Source organism: Poeciliopsis prolifica, unplaced genomic scaffold (assembly GCF_027474105.1).
Source record: "Poeciliopsis prolifica strain line A6 unplaced genomic scaffold, Auburn_PproV2 SCAFFOLD004, whole genome shotgun sequence".
NCBI lineage: Eukaryota > Metazoa > Chordata > Actinopteri > Cyprinodontiformes > Poeciliidae > Poeciliopsis > Poeciliopsis prolifica.
The window spans coordinates 19,308,101-19,325,669 of record NW_026562379.1 but is presented as its reverse complement, the minus strand read 5'-3'; the positions used below and the strand labels follow the sequence as shown (position 1 = coordinate 19,325,669).

Genomic DNA, 17,569 nt, shown 5'->3' with positions numbered 1-17,569 from the left:
ACGCTCCGAGATCAAAGATCAGACGTCGACATAGTTATGGTGCGTTAACTTTATCTGGTTGATTTCAGAGTAAAACATTAAAACCTGAACAGTAAACGGTTCATTTCCAGAGATCCAATCAGAGACTTCAGACGTCGACATGTCAAGATTTATTAATAAACTGAATATCTGACCTGTGAACTTTTTCACATAAATGTAAATCCCTTCTGACCTGGGAACACCTGGACACTGACGGCAAGTTCCCCAGGTGGGAACTAGAGGAGCAGACCCGCTTCTGTGGTTCTCCGGCATGAAGCTGCGGATCTCATGGAAAACCTGGAAAACCTGGAGATCCTGGATCAGGAAGCAGAGGAAGCCGGGCCGGTTCACAGTTTATTGATGCGACACGTTTGGTAGGGAGCCAGAAATCAAAGACCGTACAGATCATGAAAGCACTAAAAGCTGAACAGAACGAGAGCGGAGCGTCCGCGGCCGGCGGCCATCAGTGCTCCAGGCGGCCCAGGAACCGCAGGTTGAGAATCTTCAGCTGGTCGTCCAGCTCCATGCGGACGATGCCGTCGTCTCCGTCGATGCTCAACAGGATCCCTGTGGCCTCGCGGTCCTCCCCCAGAATCACCTTCACCTGGAGAACAGGACGGAGTCAGCTCCACCGCCCGTAACCATGGCACCGGCAGAGGACGAGCGAGGCCCCGGTCCGGTCCGGTCCGGTCCAGGTGGACTCACCTTGTTGTTCTTGGTCGGAGTGACGGGTTCCAGATGGTCGCTGCTGACGCTCACCACCTTCTCAGAGTCCTGCATGAAGACGGAGCACATCCCGCCCTGCAGACACGAGGTTCAGTCAGCAACCGGGCCGACGGCGCCGGGCCGACGGCCCAATACTCCAAAGTAAACAGTCCCATTTTCCCTCCTCGTGTTTGAACTTTAATGAAAATTAAAGACTGGTGCATAAGTCTTCCTTCTTAAAGTGACAGCGTCCCGATGTGGATCAGACAGAACCTCATCAGCCCGCCATAAACGGACCAGAACTCGACATTCCAGTATGAAAACTCCTAAAACGTCATTTTCACAAGCAGAAACTTTCATTCAAGCATAAAATCATTTACTTTTCAAACCCTCATAACGCTGAAATGCAGCATTAACACAAAAACCAGAAGTCTTCCAGGACACTAGGGGGCGCCTGCAACAGGTACAATTATTACATATGCTGCTGTGCTACAAATAATGTGAAAGATGTGAAGAATAACAGACTTATTTCTTCCTCACAGTTTCCTCTGGACTTCCTGTCTGTATTGATCGATGCCCCCTGGTGGTCTGGAGGATTTCTGTGTGCAGCGTTTTATATTTAAAGCTGTTTGTCTTTTGCAGCAGTTTGTCTGTTTTCTTAAAGCGACGGCGGCCCGCGTCCTTAAAGCGACGGCGGCCCGCGTCCTTAAAGCGACGGCGGCCCGCGTCCTTAAAGCGACGGCGGCGCGCGTCCTTAAAGCGACGGCGGCGCGCGTCCTTAAAGCGACGGCGGCGCGCGTCCTTAAAGCGACGGCGGCGCGCGTCCTTAAAGCGACGGCGGCCCGCGTCCTTAAAGCGACGGCGGCGCGCGTCCTTAAAGCGACGCGTTCTTAAAGCGACGCGTTCTTAAAGCGACGGCGGCGCGCGTCCTTAAAGCGACGGCGGCGCGCGTCCTTAAAGCGACGGCGGCGCGCGTCCTTAAAGCGACGGCGGCGCGCGTCCTTAAAGCGACGGCGGCGGCGCGTGTCCTTAAAACGACGGCGGCGCGCGTCCTTAAAGCGACGGCGGCGCGCGTTCTTAAAGAAACGGCGGCCCGCGTCCTTAAAGCGACGGCGGTGCGCGTCCTTAAAGCGACGGCGGCGCGCGTCGCGCGCGTCCTTAAAGCGACGGCGGCGCGCGTTCTTAAAGAAACGGCGGCCCGCGTCCTTAAAGCGACGGCGGCGCGCGTCCTTAAAGCGACGGCGGCGCGCGTTCTTAAAGCGACGGCGGCCCGCGTCCTTAAAGCGACGGCGGCGCGCGTCCTTAAAGCGACGGCGGCGCGCGTCCTTAAAGCGACGGCGGCGCGCGTCCTTAAAGCGACGGCGGCGCGCGTCCTTAAAGCGACGGCGGCGCGCGTCCTTAAAGCGACGGCGGCGCGCGTTCTTAAAGCGACGGCGGCGCGCGTCCTTAAAGCGACGGCAGCGCGCGTTCTTAAAGCGACGCGTTCTTAAAGCGACGGCGGCGCGCGTCCTTAAAGCGACGGCGGCGCGCGTCCTTAAAGCGACGGCGGCCCGCGTCCTTAAAGCGACGGCGGCGCGCGTCCTTAAAGCGACGGCGGCGCGCGTCCTTAAAGCGACGGCGGCGCGCGTCCTTAAAGCGACGGCGGCGCGCGTCCTTAAAGCGACGGCGGCCCGCGTCCTTAAAGCGACGGCGGCGCGCGTCCTTAAAGCGACGGCGGCGCGCGTCCTTAAAGCGACGCGTTCTTAAAGCGACGCGTTCTTAAAGCGACGGCGGCGCGCGTCCTTAAAGCGACGGCGGCGCGCGTCCTTAAAGCACTGCCTCTGCTCTGACAGTGCTTCTGTTGCGCTTGCATCATTTATGCGTTGTCGGTGAGTTTTCACCATCGGCCATGATTATTGTTTTGTTGTCATTTAGTCTGTAACGAGATGTTTGGGCTCCTGGTCCCCGTCGGGTCCAGTCGGGCTCACCGTGACGCTCCGGATCACTCCGACTTGTCCCATCAGGTCCATGAAGGAGTCTTTGACCCGGACCAGGATGTCAGTGGTCACCCAGTCGCCGCTGCCTTGCTCGATGTTGGATCCGGGGGTGTGGGGGTTGTATCCTCCAGGAGAGGGCGCTCCGGGCGTCATGGGACTGTAGCCCACCGGGCTGGGGCTCGGGCTGGCCTGTAGGGGGCGATAAGAACACAAAGGGTCTTTGGCTGGGTTCTGGCGGACCCGAACCCCGCTGAGAGCGCGTTCCCACCTGGTAGGCCATGGGGGACGGGGTGGGGTGGTAGCTGGCCGGGGAGTGCGTGTTCTGGAAGCCGACAGGAGACGGCGCCACCTGGTGGTAGCTCTGGGGACTGGGGCTGGGCTGGTAGGAGCCCTGCGGTGACGGCGCCGCGTACGGCGAGTACTGCTCCGGGTTGTACCTGAACACAACGCGGACGTTACAGGACGCCCGGGCGCCACCTGCTGGCCGGGACGGGTACTCACATGGCCGGCGTTCCCGGGGTCTGGGGGTTGTACTGGGGGTTAACCTGAGGGGAGGGGACCTCTGGGTAGCCCGGCGTCTGGGGGTTGGGGGTCCCGCTGTAACCCTGCGGCGACGGCGACGGCTCGTCGTCGAAGCCGAAGTCGTACTCTTCGTCGTTCCTGCAGGTGAGAGAAAAACACGCAGGGCGGATGACGACGGAGCGGTTCTGGTTCTGCCGGTCCGGGTCGGGGTTACCTGGAAGGTGTGTTGGGGTTGCTGGGATCCCAGGCGCCGCTCTGACCAGGAGTCCTGCTCCCATCATGCAGCGGGGTCTGGGAGCCGTAGTGAGGCGTACGGCTTCCTGTAGGAAACAGAACCGGAGACGGGTCAGAGCTGGATCAGAACCGGGCTAAAATATTCTTGTCACCTTAATAAATTTTCCTGGACGAAGTTTTTGTGATAGTTGATAATGTTGTTTTGAGGCCATAATGGAAGGACAATTTCTCAAATATCACATTTAAATTCCCATGAACATTTAACATTTAAATAAAACAGAAACAAATAAAATTAATTATCTCCCAGCAGAAACCAAAACTGAAAACTGAAAAGATTCAAATGGAAATGAAGCGTAAATGCATCATGTGATTGAGTTATTGAGGTTCCCCTGCGCCGCCCTCACAGGGATCCGTCTCCTTTAAGAGCCGCAGTTTGTTCCCACAAACTGAGGTTGAAGGGTCAGGAAGACGTTCATTAACGGGTCAGGAAGACGTTCCTGAGCAAAGCTAATTTTAACATGCTGCTAATGTCCAAACAGCTAAATAAATGGCAACCGGCATGGTTACCCACTTCTGTAGTGTGCCGTGTTTACAATCAAATATTCCCTCTGTGACGCAGCTCCAGAACCAGAACCAAATGTTTCTGGAACAGCAGAATGAACTCTGACCCCAGCAGCCTGTGGGTTTCTGCCTCCGTCTCACCGTCGTGCATGGGCGTCTGGGAGCCATAGATGGGGGTCCTGGAGCCGGCGCCGTACATGGGGGTCTGGGAGCCGAACATGGGGGTGCGTCCGTGGGCCGAGGTCGACCCGGTGTGCCTCTTCGCTCCCCTGGATGGAGGGAAGACGGAGAAATGAGCTGCGGCTCCAACACAAACACAGGGAACGGCAACAAACCGCAACAAGCTGCCCTGGACCGCCGACAACTGAAACAGGAAGTAAAATCCTGGGAATATCAACGTAAGAGCAGCAGAAATAATCTAAGACAATCAGCAAAAACAGAAAAGAAACGAGGTTATTAATGTTTCCCTGCACAGATACACCAGATATTATCAACTCCAAAAATCACAGAAATTCATGCCTAAAACAGATCAGAGGCTTTTTTACATCATAAAGATCTGAGTTCAGTAAAGACTTTCTGCAAAAATGGTCAACATTTTCAATGTGCTGCCAACTCCCACCTGGAGGTGGCAGTATTTCCTCAATCCTGCATGTTTTTAAAGAACAAAAATGCATCTCCAATCAGTCTGCTACTTTTTCTTTTTTCTTCTGTATGTAGATTTTGGACGAGGTTTAAGGAGAAAGGATTGCAAATATTTCTGAAGCATCTCCACAAAAATCAATAGTTTGGATCCAAAAATATAATAAAAATAATCAATAAATCCTGGAGGAACTGAAAATAAATAAAGGCTGAATTTCACGGAGCTGGAACTATAATAAATATTTTAATAAGATAATCATGTTGGTTTGGATCAAATCCTGACTGTTCATCCATTTAGTTCATCAGAACCAGTAAAACCTTAAAGTTCAGAACCGAACAGAACCAAAGTTCTACAGCTTCAGGTTCACAGACAACCAAACCCAAATTATTACTGGAACCACACAGGTTCAGAACCGGGTCAGAACAGGAGATAAATGATGCTGAGCATGACCTCCAGAGGGAGTACAGAACCAGAACCAGGGGTTCAGCAGGGCTGCATGGTGGGACGGGTTCTAAATGACGGCCAGAACTTTTCAACCCGTTTCCACTGGATTCATTTTGATATGAATCCATGAAACTGATATTGCTTCAGAAACTGAAACATCACAATAAATGTTAAAGCAGAACTGAAATTTCCCAGTGAAACACAAAACAGCCCATTAAGCCTACAGAACTGGTTTTAGTGTTTGTGGTTTTGGGGGCGGAGTTACCGTCCCTGTGGCTCCGCCCACTGCGCAGAAAAACCCAGTTGCATTTCTCAGGTGAAAAATATTTAAAGATACAGAAACCTATGTATATATTATAGACCTACCTAGCACCAATAGCTAGCACATATGGCTAGCTACTGGTGCTAGCTAGCAGGTATTAGCTAACAGGTGGTAGCTAGCACATATAGCTAGGATTTAAAATATCTTTTGGTATTTCATTCAAATACCAAAATATTGGTACTGGAATAAATATCAATATTTATTCTTGGTATATGACATAGTTGTGATGTGTATCTGTTTCTTTATACAATATTCCAGAAGAGACGTGGACCTGATGCAGAGCCCTGTTGTGCTCCGTTGCATTTAAAAAGTTCAGATTCTAATTGTGCTGAAACATGAAACTCTAGTCGTATTTTCTACAACTGAATCTCTGAGTCGGGATGATGGAACCACCAGGTTCAGCTCATCGGGCCGCATGTGGAGCCACCAGCTCTAAAGCCACCGGACCTCTACCTGAACAGAACCGGGTCAGAACCCCTGCAGCCGATCCGTGCGTACGTACATGGTGGTCAGCCGCTGGCGGTCCACAGAGATGGTCTGGCAGGTGGAGTGCAGCTCCACGCGGGCCGTGGACTCCGTCGCGTCCTTCACCACGCCGATGTATCCTGAGAAACCGAGTCCAGACCCGTCAGAACCACAGAGACACAGAGCAGTCCCGACGGCGCACAAAGCCCTTTGTCTGACCTTTGTAAGGGCCCTGGGAGATCCGCACCGTCTGGCCAATCAGCTCGTTGTCTCTACGTCCCCGGCCACGCCCAAACCCTCCGCCGCCACCACCGCCGCCCCTCTGCTGAGCGCCTGGAGGACGGAGGACAGAGAGGACGGAGTTGAAGCCATGTTTCATGTTGACTGCAGGCTGATAATCAGAATAATCGCCTCAACAATAATTAATAAAACCATCAAAATATTCCCACGCAGAGAACATCTGTCTTGTTTACATTTACAGAAACATGCAGTCAGGTGAAACAAGTTTAAATGCCCCAATAAAAAGACAAGCAAGTTTTATTCCTCTCCGTTTAAAGTTAAATCAGAAGCAAACTTCCCCGGTTTCAGTGAAATTATTTAATTTTAACAAAATGCCTCAATAAGGAGAGAAAGAATCTGAATTCATTTATTCCTGTTTACGTCCAGAAGGGTTCTGGTCTGATTTCATACTAAACAAGAATCCTTGTTTGTACTGAGTGTATGTAAACTTGTGGTCTCCAAAGCGTTTCATTGCGGCTGCACCCACCTCCGCCGCCGTGGTGCATGGGGCTGCTGATCCGGGGGCTCATCGGGGCGAACCCCCCCACCGTGAAGTTGGTCACGTCTCTGGGCTGAACGCAGAAAAATTACATAAAAAAAACACAGAAGAAGAAGAGAAACGTTTCAGAGGCTGATTCAGAGCAGCTGCATGTAAACGAGCAGAGGAAGAAACGAAAAGCAGCTGGAGGCTTTCAAACATCGGCTGATCGCCGCACACTGGTTCCCAGTCCAATGAGAGACCCAGCTGCTGGTTCCCAGTCCAATGAGAGACCCAGCTGCTGGTTCCCAGTCCAATGAGAGACCCAGCTGCTGGTTCCCAGTCCAATGAGAGACCCAGCTGCTGGTTCCCAGTCCAATGAGAGACCCAGCTGCTGGTTCTGGACCCCGCCTACCTTGGAGCCTCCGGCCAGAACCAGGTGTCTAGTCTTACAGACGAACATCCCTCCGTTCTCCACCAGCTTCTTGCAGTGCAGGAAGGCGAAGCCGCGGAAAAGATGGCGGATCTCCCCTTCACGCCCCTGGAACCACCAACCAGAACCACAATCAGAATCACAATCAGAACCAGAACCAATCTTCCTAAAGGTTTCCTCACCGAGTGCGGCCCGTCGATGACCTTCACGATGTCCTTGACGTGGATGTTGTTCTGCTCGGAGTCCAGCGCCACGGCGAAGCGGTTGTCCTTCCTGCGGTTCACCGCCTGGTGGCGCACCGTCAGAACCTTCCCGTGCATGTTCAGAACCTGGAACGTCTCCCTCTCCAGCCGGACGATGACGCCCACCGTCTGCGGGTCCAGCTGCACCAGCTCGCCCCATTCATGCTGCCCTCCGACGTCCACGCCCGACGCAGTCTCCGAGCAAAGCTGCAGGTCTCTGGGCAGCACCTTCAGCTGCAGGGGGAGAGAGGAGTCAGGGTGGGCGGAGTCAGGGAGGACAGGGGGCGGAGTCAGGAAGGTCAGGGGGCGGAGTCAGGGAGGACAGGGGGCGGAGTCAGGAAGGCCAGGGGGCGGAGTCAGGGAGGACAGGGGCGGAGTCAGGGAGGACAGGGGGCGGAGTCAGGGAGGACAGGGGGCGGAGTCAGGGAGGACAGGTGGGCGGAGTCAGATGGTCTCACCTCGTGCATGGTGAGGTCCGAGAAGAGGATGACGAAGTTCTCCTCCACCCTGACAATGAGGCCGGTGTCGCCCTCATAGCGCCCGGCGATGACCTTCACGTGGTCGCCCATGCGGAAGTACTTCCTGAGCTCGTGGGCGGGGAACTCCAGCGGGTCCTGCTCGGGAGATGGAGACGGGGTGAGCGGAGGAAGAGGAGGCGGCGCCTCGGCTACCTGCAGGCCGGTCAGGAGGAAGCACCTTCAGGTCTTCGTGTTTGGGCATGATGGTGATCTTGTTGCCGTCGACGCTCAGGATCTTTCCCTGCAGGTTGATCAACTCTCCTTCACACACCTCCACGTTGTCCCCCGCCTGCAGGTTGTGTTCACGCTCCTTACCTGCACACCCCCCCCCCCCCCCCCCACACACCCACACACACACACACACACACACACACACCCCCACACACACACACACACACACACACACACACACACACACACCATTAACATGTCTACCGATGGAAGGTAGGAAGTAAGGAATTAAAGACAGAGACCCTGGTGGGCCACAGAGGTACTGCAGTTAGATTTCTGATTAGACGGTTGTGTCAACAGGGTGGCGGTTCGTCCAATGAGAGAGTGATGATGTCATACCCGACTCGGTGACCACTTCCAGGTCGATCCCCTCTGGCTGGTCTTCAAACTTCTCCAGCTCTGATAGCGTGGGCTTCACTCCGTCTGTGATCTGACACAAACACAGCAGAACCTGCTGTTGTACGAGCTGCTACCGGGACCCAACGCACTTCGGGTCGGTACCAGAACCAGACGGCGCAGACTCACCACGGCGGACATGGCGAAGCTTTTGAACAGGAAGCCTTTGCGGCTGTAGCGGTTCCCCTCAAAGATCATGAAGTCTCCATCATGGCTGACCTCCCCACCCAGAGACCTGCGGCAGAGTTCATCAGTCAGACCGGACCCGATCACCAGAACCACAACCAGAACCGGGAGCATACCTGATCTTCTCAGCATCAAACAGGCGCTGCGCAGGCCTCTTGAACTTCTTCCTCTTGGCAAACCAGTCCTTCTACAAACCACACAGTCAGAACGCAGCTCCGCATGAGGAGACCGACCAGAACCAGAACCAGAACCAGAACAAGAACCAGAACCAGAACCAGAACCAGAACCAGAACCCACCAGACTCATCTTGGCCTTGATCCGGTCCAGGTCGATGCGGGGAATCATCTTCAGGGAGATGGTGTTCTGACTGGGCTCCACGTAGTCCACCTGGACACACAGGTCACCATGACGACAACAACACCTGAAGCCCACCGCAGCTCCTCTACCTGCTCTAAAGGTCAAAGGTCCCCGACACTTTCACTGCCGCCTAAAGGTCAAAGGTCCCAGACACTTTCACTGCCGCCTAAAGGTCAAAGGTCCCCGACACTTTCACTGCTGCCTAAAGGTCAAAGGTCCCCGACACTTTCACTGCCGCCTAAAGGTCAAAGGTCCCCGACACTTTCACTGCCGCCTAAAGGTCAAAGGTCCCTGACTAGGCCTGTCATGAAAACAGATTTTGCTGGGCGATATATTGTCTCAAAAATTATTGCGATAAACGATAATATTGTTTGAAGACCTTTTTACATTGATTTAATGGAAATTATGTAACAATACATGCGATTTCCTGCCAAAGATAGAAACACTTTGCTTTCAAAAGACACTTAACACTGGGACTGGTACACAAAATAAATAAAACAACCAAAAACAAAAATAAAATTGATTCTTAGTCTAAATGTACTTGAATAAAAACTAAACAACATGAAGCCAAACTGGAAATAAACACTGCATTCAACCAAAAGAGTGCAGATTATGAAGTCTGTATAGTTTATTGCCCTTCAGTAATCATTAGATTTAAATAGAGAAGAATCCGACTGAATGATGCAAAAGTTCAAACTACAGGATTTTTTACCCCAAACGACAATCTTAGAACGTTCTTCGTTCTAAGATTGTCACTTGTGTGTTATGGTAGATCGTCGTGTGTTACGGTAGATCGTCGTGTGTTACGGTAGATCGTCGTGTGTTACGGTAGATCGTTGTGTGTTACGGTAGATCGTCGTGTGTTACGGTAGATCGTCGTGTGTTACGGTAGATCGTCGTGTGTTACGGTAGATCGTCGTGTGTTACGGTAGATCGTCGTGTGTTACGGTAGATCGTCGTGTGTTACGGTAGATCGTCGTGTGTTACGGTAGATCGTCGTGTGTTACGGTAGATCGTCGTGTGTTACGGTAGATCGTCGTGTGTTACGGTAGATCGTCGTGTGTTACGGTAGATCGTCGTGTGTTACGGTAGATCGTCGTGTGTTACGGTAGATCGTAGTGTGTTACGGTAGATCGTCGTGTGTTACGGTAGATCGTCGTGTGTTACGGTAGATCGTCGTGTGTTACGGTAGATCGTCGTGTGTTACGGTAGATCGTCGTGTGTTACGGTAGATCGTCGTGTGTTACGGTAGATCGTCGTGTGTTACTGTAGATCGTCGTGTGTTACGGTAGATCGTCGTGTGTTACGGTAGATCGTCGTGTGTTACGGTAGATCGTTGCTCCGATCTAAATCAAGGATTTATCCAGACTGGGAGAGTGACGCAGCCTGTTGAATGTGACCGGTAGCCAATCAGAAAGCGCGGATCCTCCTTCTGCTTTCTGAGGGAAACACGGAGGGAATCCCGAACAGGTGACACAATGCAACCCGAAGTCCAGCAGACATCGGAAACAACATGAATGTTTATTCAACAATTAGTGCAAAGAAAATGTAAATAACTAGGGGAGGAGTTGGAGCGAAATTTCTACCAGAAAACCCGGAAACTTTTCAGCTGTTCTTCGTTAACGTGACATAAATAGGTTATAATGATTTTCATTCAGTCAGACTGACACTAGCCACATGCATTGCAGGTAGATTGTAGTCAGGAATTGATTAATTCCTGGTTTCAAAATTAGTGAACTGGACTTATTATGTTGTGTCAATTGTTGGACACAACACGGTTCGATCGAACCGTTATAGCGAGGATTTCTGTCGGCTAATGTGTTTTGATAAAGGGCGACAATCCGCGGCATCAGATGGTGCAGCGCGCGCTGGGCATTACACTAAGGAAATAAGGAAGTAAGGGAGGGTCAGTGGAGTTGAGCCTCTTTTCATTCAGTGTCATCAACAGTAATAGAAAAAGGCAGGAAGAAACGACATAGCCGATAATTGAAATGAGGTCGATAGTTTTAATTTATCGTTCGATTAATTGACTTATCGTTTATCGCGACAGGCCTATCCCTGACACTTCCACTACCGCCTAAAGGTCAATGACCAACAGAACTTCCTGCAGATGTTCAGCTCCAAAGCTGGAGACTGAAAGGAAGAAAACATTTAGCTGCCAGACCTCCAGGTGGTTCTACCCATCGGCCGTTACCCGGGCGATGGGGTTACCTGGGCGATGGGGTTACCTGGGCGATGGGGTTACCTGGGCGATGTCGTCCTTGTACAGGCCTCTCTTGAGCCGGACCCAGCTCTTGGGCTTCAGGTTGGTGACCTCCTTGACGACCTTCAGGACGTCGGTCATCTCCTTGATCGGAACCATCTGCTGGTTCCACAGGCCCATGCGCAGGTTGCCGATGCCCTCAATGGCGGCCTTCACGTGCGTCTGCTTGTACGACTCCACGTAGATGTAACCTTTGACGTGGTCGGGCGCCACCACCGACTTGATCTGGAGAGGCTGCGGGCAAGGCGGCGCGAGGAGCAGTCAGCCGTTGGTCGGTTTGTACCCCCTCCACCAATCAGAGCTCAGCCTGAGGTCAGGCGGCTTCTTACCGTGTCAGTGAACTGGTAGGCGATGAACTTCCTCATCAGAGCAATGGCGGTCGCCCTCTCCTCGCCGATCTGCACACAGGAAGTTTGAACGATGAGAGAGAGACCGAGAGCGTGTGTGTGTGTGTGTGTGTGTGTGTGTGTGTGTGTGTGTGTGTGTGTGTGTGTGTGTGTGTGTGTGTGTGTGTGTGTGTGTGTGTGTGTGTTTCCGCACCTTACATTTCACGGTCCACAGGTTTGGGTCCCTGCAATATAAAACCAGATGAAAGGCTCATGATGTCATCGAGGGTCTTGACGCCGATTGGTCGAATGAGTGTTTACATACTTGACTCCAGGAAGCAGCTGCTGCTGGGTGATGTCATCAGAAAGCTCCTCTGGACCTCCAGCGTAACTAAACCACAGAAGAAGAAACTGCATGTTGTTCTCCTCCTGCATCATGGCTTCATTATCGCATCATTACGCCTTCGCTGCGCCAGTCTCTTTACGTTATCGTTGCTTCATCAGACTCGTATTGCAAAATCATTGATTGATTAGGACTTTCTCAAACTTCCCAACTTTAGTCTAGTAGTTTCGCATCATTACAACTTTACTATCGCATTATTACAAATTTATAGTTTTAGTCCCATCACTGCGTTATTGTCATGTCAGTCTGTTACTACAGAATTATTGTTGCATCTTTATGCCTGTGGCATTACTATGACTTTGTTCTTGTACAGTTTTGTATTCTGAAATACAAAACTGTACAATATGAGAAACATTTCATTTTCTCTTTGACAAGCTTCGAGGGGAACCTTTTAGTAAGTCTCTGATTTTCAGGTACGTTCCAGTAGCATCAGCTACTTCTGTGTATTCAGGGTTGTCTTCAAATTGAACAATGCCAGCTGCAAATTTGCTCCGATGAGGAACAGCTATTACGTCTCTATTGTCTCAGGATTGTGACTTTATTGTCGGCCCCATTCTGTCCCAGTTTTTTTCTTTTGAGGCAGTCAGAATATTTGTCAGTGTGGGAAGCTGCAGGCAGAGACCCCGAAGAACCTGCAGATGTTTTCAGACTCACACTGGGAATCCCTGAAGAGAAGCTGATTTGAACCAGAACTCGGTGAATGAAGAGCAGAAGGTTTCAGTCCAGTACTCACTGCTCTCCCACGGAGGACTTGGCGTATTTCCTCATGTAGTATTCCCCCAGCGCCTCCTCCCTGGAGTCCCTGAAACACAAACAGTGTGTCAGCCGCGGCTCTGAGGAAAGTTCACACACACTGCTGTTCACACACACTGCTGTTCACACACACTGCTGTTCACACACACTGCTGTTCACACACTGCTGTTCACACACACTGCTGTTCACACACACTGCTGTTCACACACTGCTGTTCACACACTGCTGTTCACACACATGCTGTTCACACACTGCTGTTCACACACACTGCTGTTCACACACACTGCTGTTCACACACACTGCTGTTCACACACACTGCTGTTCACACACACTGCTGTTCACACACTGCTGTTCACACACTGCTCTCCTGCAGCGAAACGAAACGTTGCACAAACAGAACAAGCCTTCTGGGAAAAGTATTCACTGCTAAACTCAACTGCCTTCCAGTCGTGGTTTTTCTGCTGATTTTGAATTTTTCTAGATTAATTTAATGCATTTTAAGCCAATCAGAACAATTTTCTTTAAATTATTAATTTTATCTGCATGTTCGGCTTTTAAATGTAGTTTAATGGCAGTTAATTCTTGACAGAGCTGATTACTTTCCCCTAATCAAATGAAATGATCCTTTTGTGTACTTATTGAAGATCATTTTATCTCTTCACAGGTTCTACCTCCAGAGGTTCTGCAGCCGCCTGGATCCGGAGTGGTCTTCATCCAGAACCACGTGGTCCAGGTTGGAAGCTGGTGGAAGAGGAGAACGTTTCATTTTTTATTAGAACCAAAACATGGAGTCAATAATGTCTGAGATGAGAGAAACTGACCTTCAGCCTCTTCTGCTCAGGATCCGCCAGCGAGGAAGAGGAGGAAGAACAGAGACGAGTCAGCAAACAGGAAGTGATCAGCAGAAACAGTGATGGAGGCAGGAAGCACGACACGAGAAGCACGATGAGAGGAAACCCCATTAATGATGAGTTTATGAAGCTGAGTCGCCCGGATCAGAACCTCAGGCTGCAGGACCAGGCCTGAAGAACCGGCATGGAGGTTCAGCCGACCAGAACCAGGCTTCTGCTGAACCGACCGTAAAGAAACCGACAGGCAGAGGAGCTGCAGGGGCTCCAGAGGACCCGGTTCCACCTGCTGCTCTGAACCGCAGCACGACGAGACGAGGAGCTGCAGAAGTTACAGCAGCGAGAAATCTGGAGATATCAGCTTCTCTCAGCCTCAGCATTAGGAACATCATGTTCATATTTTCTCTGTTGGATGTTCATGATGCAGCAGACATGTGTGCATGAAATAAAGAGATCATCGTGTTTATCAGAACCTGACTGATGGTCATAATGTTGTGGCTGATTGCTGTACGTTGCTCATTAAAGTCAAACAGCAGAAATGGTTAAAATGTCTTCAGGTCCGATGGACGAGTTAGTCTGAAAGAGAAGCAGCTGGTCCTCCAAGACTAAAAACCATAGAAGAAGAGCTGCTCTCACACAGGTGCAGCCTGATTTTTCCCTGAGTGTGTAATGACAGGCGCAGCTGTGCTGGGATGAGGTGATGGGGGGCGGAGGGTTAATAAAAGGATGACAGTAATGATCCATTCACTTCTAATGGGAGTCAGTGACAACAAGAGCAACAGCTTTACCGTTGGCTGGAGTCAGCAATGGCCGCCGCAGGACAGAGAGAGGTCAGTTAGAGGTCAGGAGACACTGAGCACACACACACACAGAGCCACACACACACAGAGCCACACACACACACAGAGCCACACACACACACACACACGCAGCCACACACACACAGAGCCACACACACACACACACACACACACACACACACACACACACACACACAGAGCCACACACACACAGAGCCACACACACACATTCCCACAGAGCAACATTGCTGTAGACATTTGACCCCCATGTTGCTCCAGTAAAGAAAACTTTCCTTATAAAATCCATTTTTTAGCCCTGGATCGTTTTGTTTTGCGCTCCGAGTCTCTAACAGAGCACAGACGTTTATGTTATTGTGGATTTCTTAATATTCTGTTTGGTTGTGTTTCTCTATCATGTATGGTTTCTCTATTCCCCGTTACGTTTTGGACTCTTTATCACAGTATGTACCATCTTAACTGGATCAGTTACAGCACTGGGTCGTCTGCAGCATCAAGACATTGTACATTTTATTTTGAAGAGTCATTTCCTGTTGTGTGTATAAACATCAGACAAGGCAAAGCGCTAAACTACATGCTAACAACACACTGTATTCCAGACGTGTATTTATTGTGTGTTGGTATGAAGTCCTGGCTGCTGTTGTGCTAGCAGTAGCATCGTGCTTCCTGCTAGTGTTAGCACTGTATGCTAGAGGTTAGCACCTGGAGAACCGTATTTTGAGTTGTTAGAGGAACAGTTTGGTCTTGAGGAATAAATGATCCACATGCATTCAGTGGTGTTACTGTTGCTAGCATTAGCTAACAAAGCGACGTTGAGGCTTTGTTTACACTGTGACGGCGCTCTGCAACATGTCAGACTGGACAGACGACTTTCAACCAATTTCTGCTCAACTAGACAATAAAATGTCTGCTATCAAACTACAGAAATGGCCTAAAGGTGCAGAGAGCAACACTGTGCGACCTACAGGGTCACGACCTGCAGGGGGAGGGGCTTAAAGAGACGGCACCAAAGTGAACGTTTCTCAGAAGCAGATCAGATCAGAAAAAGGGAATGATGCGCTGCGCTAAGCAGGAATCAGACCAAAACATTACAGTTCTACTTTATCCAAACCGCAGTTGGATTATTTCCATAAGAAACGGGTTTAAAACCAAGATGAGTTCACTTAACGCTGATTTCATCATCAGCTTGTCTGAGGGGCAGAGCAGCTTCTGCGTGGTTTCCAGCCTTCGCTGTGTTTTTTCTCTCACCTTTCTCCAGAATGTCCTCTCCTCCCTCAGACCACCGATCCTCATCCTCATCTTCATCGTCCACATCTGCACAAACACACGGAGGAACAGGTGTGTGTTAAAGCTCCGCCCACTCTCCAACAATACAACAGCGGAGGAAGAAGAGTCGCCTCCTCGCACCGGCTTCATCCAGGATGAACCCTCCGTGTTTTGGCTTCTTCCTCGGCCGGTCGTCGTCTTCCTCATCCTCCTCTTCATCATACTCCTCCTCATCGTCATCCAGGTCCTCCCCCTCCTCATCAGCCACTTTATCGCTGCCTACAGGGCTGGCTGGCTCCTCCTGCAGGAAACGAACCCGGCCTCAGTGAGCGCAACGTGAAGATCTCAGACAAAACAAACTTTAACACCATCAGAGGAACCGCCACAGGAAATAAACTATTTATTTACAGACTGCAGAAAAATTAAAAGAGAAAACGATAACAATAATAAAGCTGCCATATTTAAAATCTAAATATGCCATATTCTCTTTTCTATTACTTCATTCAACACTGAACTATTAATTATTTTTGAAAACTTCTGAAAATTATTTTTGGACTTTAAAACGTTGACTGCAGATAAAACTGAGATTGGTTCAAGTACAATAATAAGCAGGTAGTAATTTCTCACCTTTAAGTTTGTTTCTTTCTCAAAAGATGTTACTCCTACTTCTAGGAGCACCAAGCTTTTGACTTTTACTATTGAGCACTATTACTTTCTAAATAACTTTACTGAATAAAGAACCACGTTTACACAGCAGACAAAGGGAGTTTATGTTGAAGTGAGACCTCTTGTTAATACACCAGGTCTGTTGTCAAAAATAAACCATATAAATTGTGACCTGAAGCACTTTTCCACACAGACTCTTAACGTTTTATTTGAAAATTGGATTTGGAAAAATTTTTGCAATTATGGTATTAATTGTGATTTTAGTCGTTAAAACACCACAATTTGTACTTTTGTCTGACTAAATCTCTGTAGAGCAGTAAGCCTCATGTTATGATCAGTATAAACATGTGAAGTAATTATTGCTCCTACTGGACCCGTTCTGGTGAACCAGTGTCTGCATAGGAAGGTTTACAGCGACCTGCTATCTGGGGACGTGTTTAGAGTTGTGGACCTTTGAGACTGACGGGCTTTTGGGTGAATCTGTGAGTTTTCCACCCCTCTCTCCATCACAAGCAGCTCACCTCGTTCTCATCCACCTCCTCGGCCTCCCCATCGCTGCTCCGCTCGCTCTGGTTGTCAGAAAAGTCGCTGTCCTCGCTGTCGGACATCCTGTTGCACCTCTGGATCAGTTACAGGACAGAAAGCACCAATAAACATCCAAACCGGGCCGAACTCCCGCTGAAAAACACAAGACTCGAGCTGAAGCTAAGCTAACAAAGCATGCTAATGTAGTTAGCATGACAAAAACAAGCCCCGTATGAACAGCTAGCCTCCATTTTCTCCCCTTTATCTCTTCTTCTCACCTTTTTCTATCCTCTGCTTCCGAGTTTATTCCGCTAAAAGATGAATAATGGAAATTATCGAGAATTTTAATCTCTTGACGAGTGAGGTTTTACGTGAGAGCCGCGAGACTTCAGAAAGCTCTACAATTATCGCGAGTTTTGGATTGATGATAGTTAAACAAATACAGAGGTTTCACTCTGCTATTTTTTAATATGTACCAAAGAAACGATTATGAAAATGTTTAAACCAACAATTTATTTCAGAGGTCTTAAACTTGAGGCTACATGGTCACGGTGGTTCCTTTTCTAAATCCACTTAAGAATATTTTTATAGATATAAACGCACTAAAAATGTTAGCATTTCTTCCATGTTCCTGTTATAAATGCTTAATTTTGTTTCTGCAAGGATGAACGTCTCATTGTTATCTGACCTAAAA

At 49.7% G+C, this 17,569-nt stretch overlaps 1 protein-coding gene across 2 annotated transcripts; it reads right to left on the bottom strand.

The window, feature by feature from the left end:
- Positions 1-134: 134 nt before the first annotated feature.
- supt5h (SPT5 homolog, DSIF elongation factor subunit) lies at positions 135-17,301 on the bottom strand. 2 transcript variants are annotated; one of them, XM_055028155.1, is made up of 29 exons: positions 17,154-17,301; positions 16,872-17,028; positions 15,826-15,985; positions 15,667-15,732; positions 13,574-13,585; positions 13,424-13,493; positions 12,733-12,801; positions 11,922-11,987; positions 11,811-11,841; positions 11,600-11,668; positions 11,253-11,504; positions 8,948-9,037; positions 8,767-8,837; positions 8,594-8,699; positions 8,408-8,498; positions 8,016-8,152; positions 7,778-7,933; positions 7,260-7,553; positions 7,060-7,185; positions 6,654-6,738; positions 6,107-6,220; positions 5,925-6,027; positions 4,158-4,285; positions 3,436-3,541; positions 3,201-3,359; positions 2,968-3,136; positions 2,691-2,888; positions 724-819; positions 135-622 (listed from the first exon to the last, which is right to left on the bottom strand). In XM_055028155.1, exons 2-29 carry the CDS (start codon positions 16,956-16,958, stop codon positions 482-484), a joined length of 3,252 nt encoding a protein of 1,083 aa, XP_054884130.1. In that variant the 5' UTR covers positions 16,959-17,028; positions 17,154-17,301; the 3' UTR covers positions 135-481. The 2 variants fall into 2 exon arrangements, with proteins under 2 accessions (XP_054884130.1, XP_054884131.1); XM_055028156.1 differs by having other exon boundaries at positions 16,872-16,970.
- Between the last annotated feature and the right edge of the window lie 268 nt (positions 17,302-17,569).

What these genes read in the sequence shown, in the direction of transcription:
- supt5h (XM_055028155.1), bottom strand. Translation starts at nt 16,958, where the DNA reads ATGTCCGACAGCGAGGACAGCGACTTTTCTGACAACCAGAGCGAGCGG. An exon ending in CAGCTGCTTCCTGGAGTCAA is followed by an intron (nt 11,842 to 11,921) that starts GTATGTAAACAC and finishes TTTATATTGCAG; the next exon opens with GGACCCAAACCTGTGGACCG. An exon ending in CATGCACCACGGCGGCGGAG is followed by an intron (nt 6,221 to 6,653) that starts GTGGGTGCAGCC and finishes TCCGTCCTCCAG; the next exon opens with GCGCTCAGCAGAGGGGCGGC.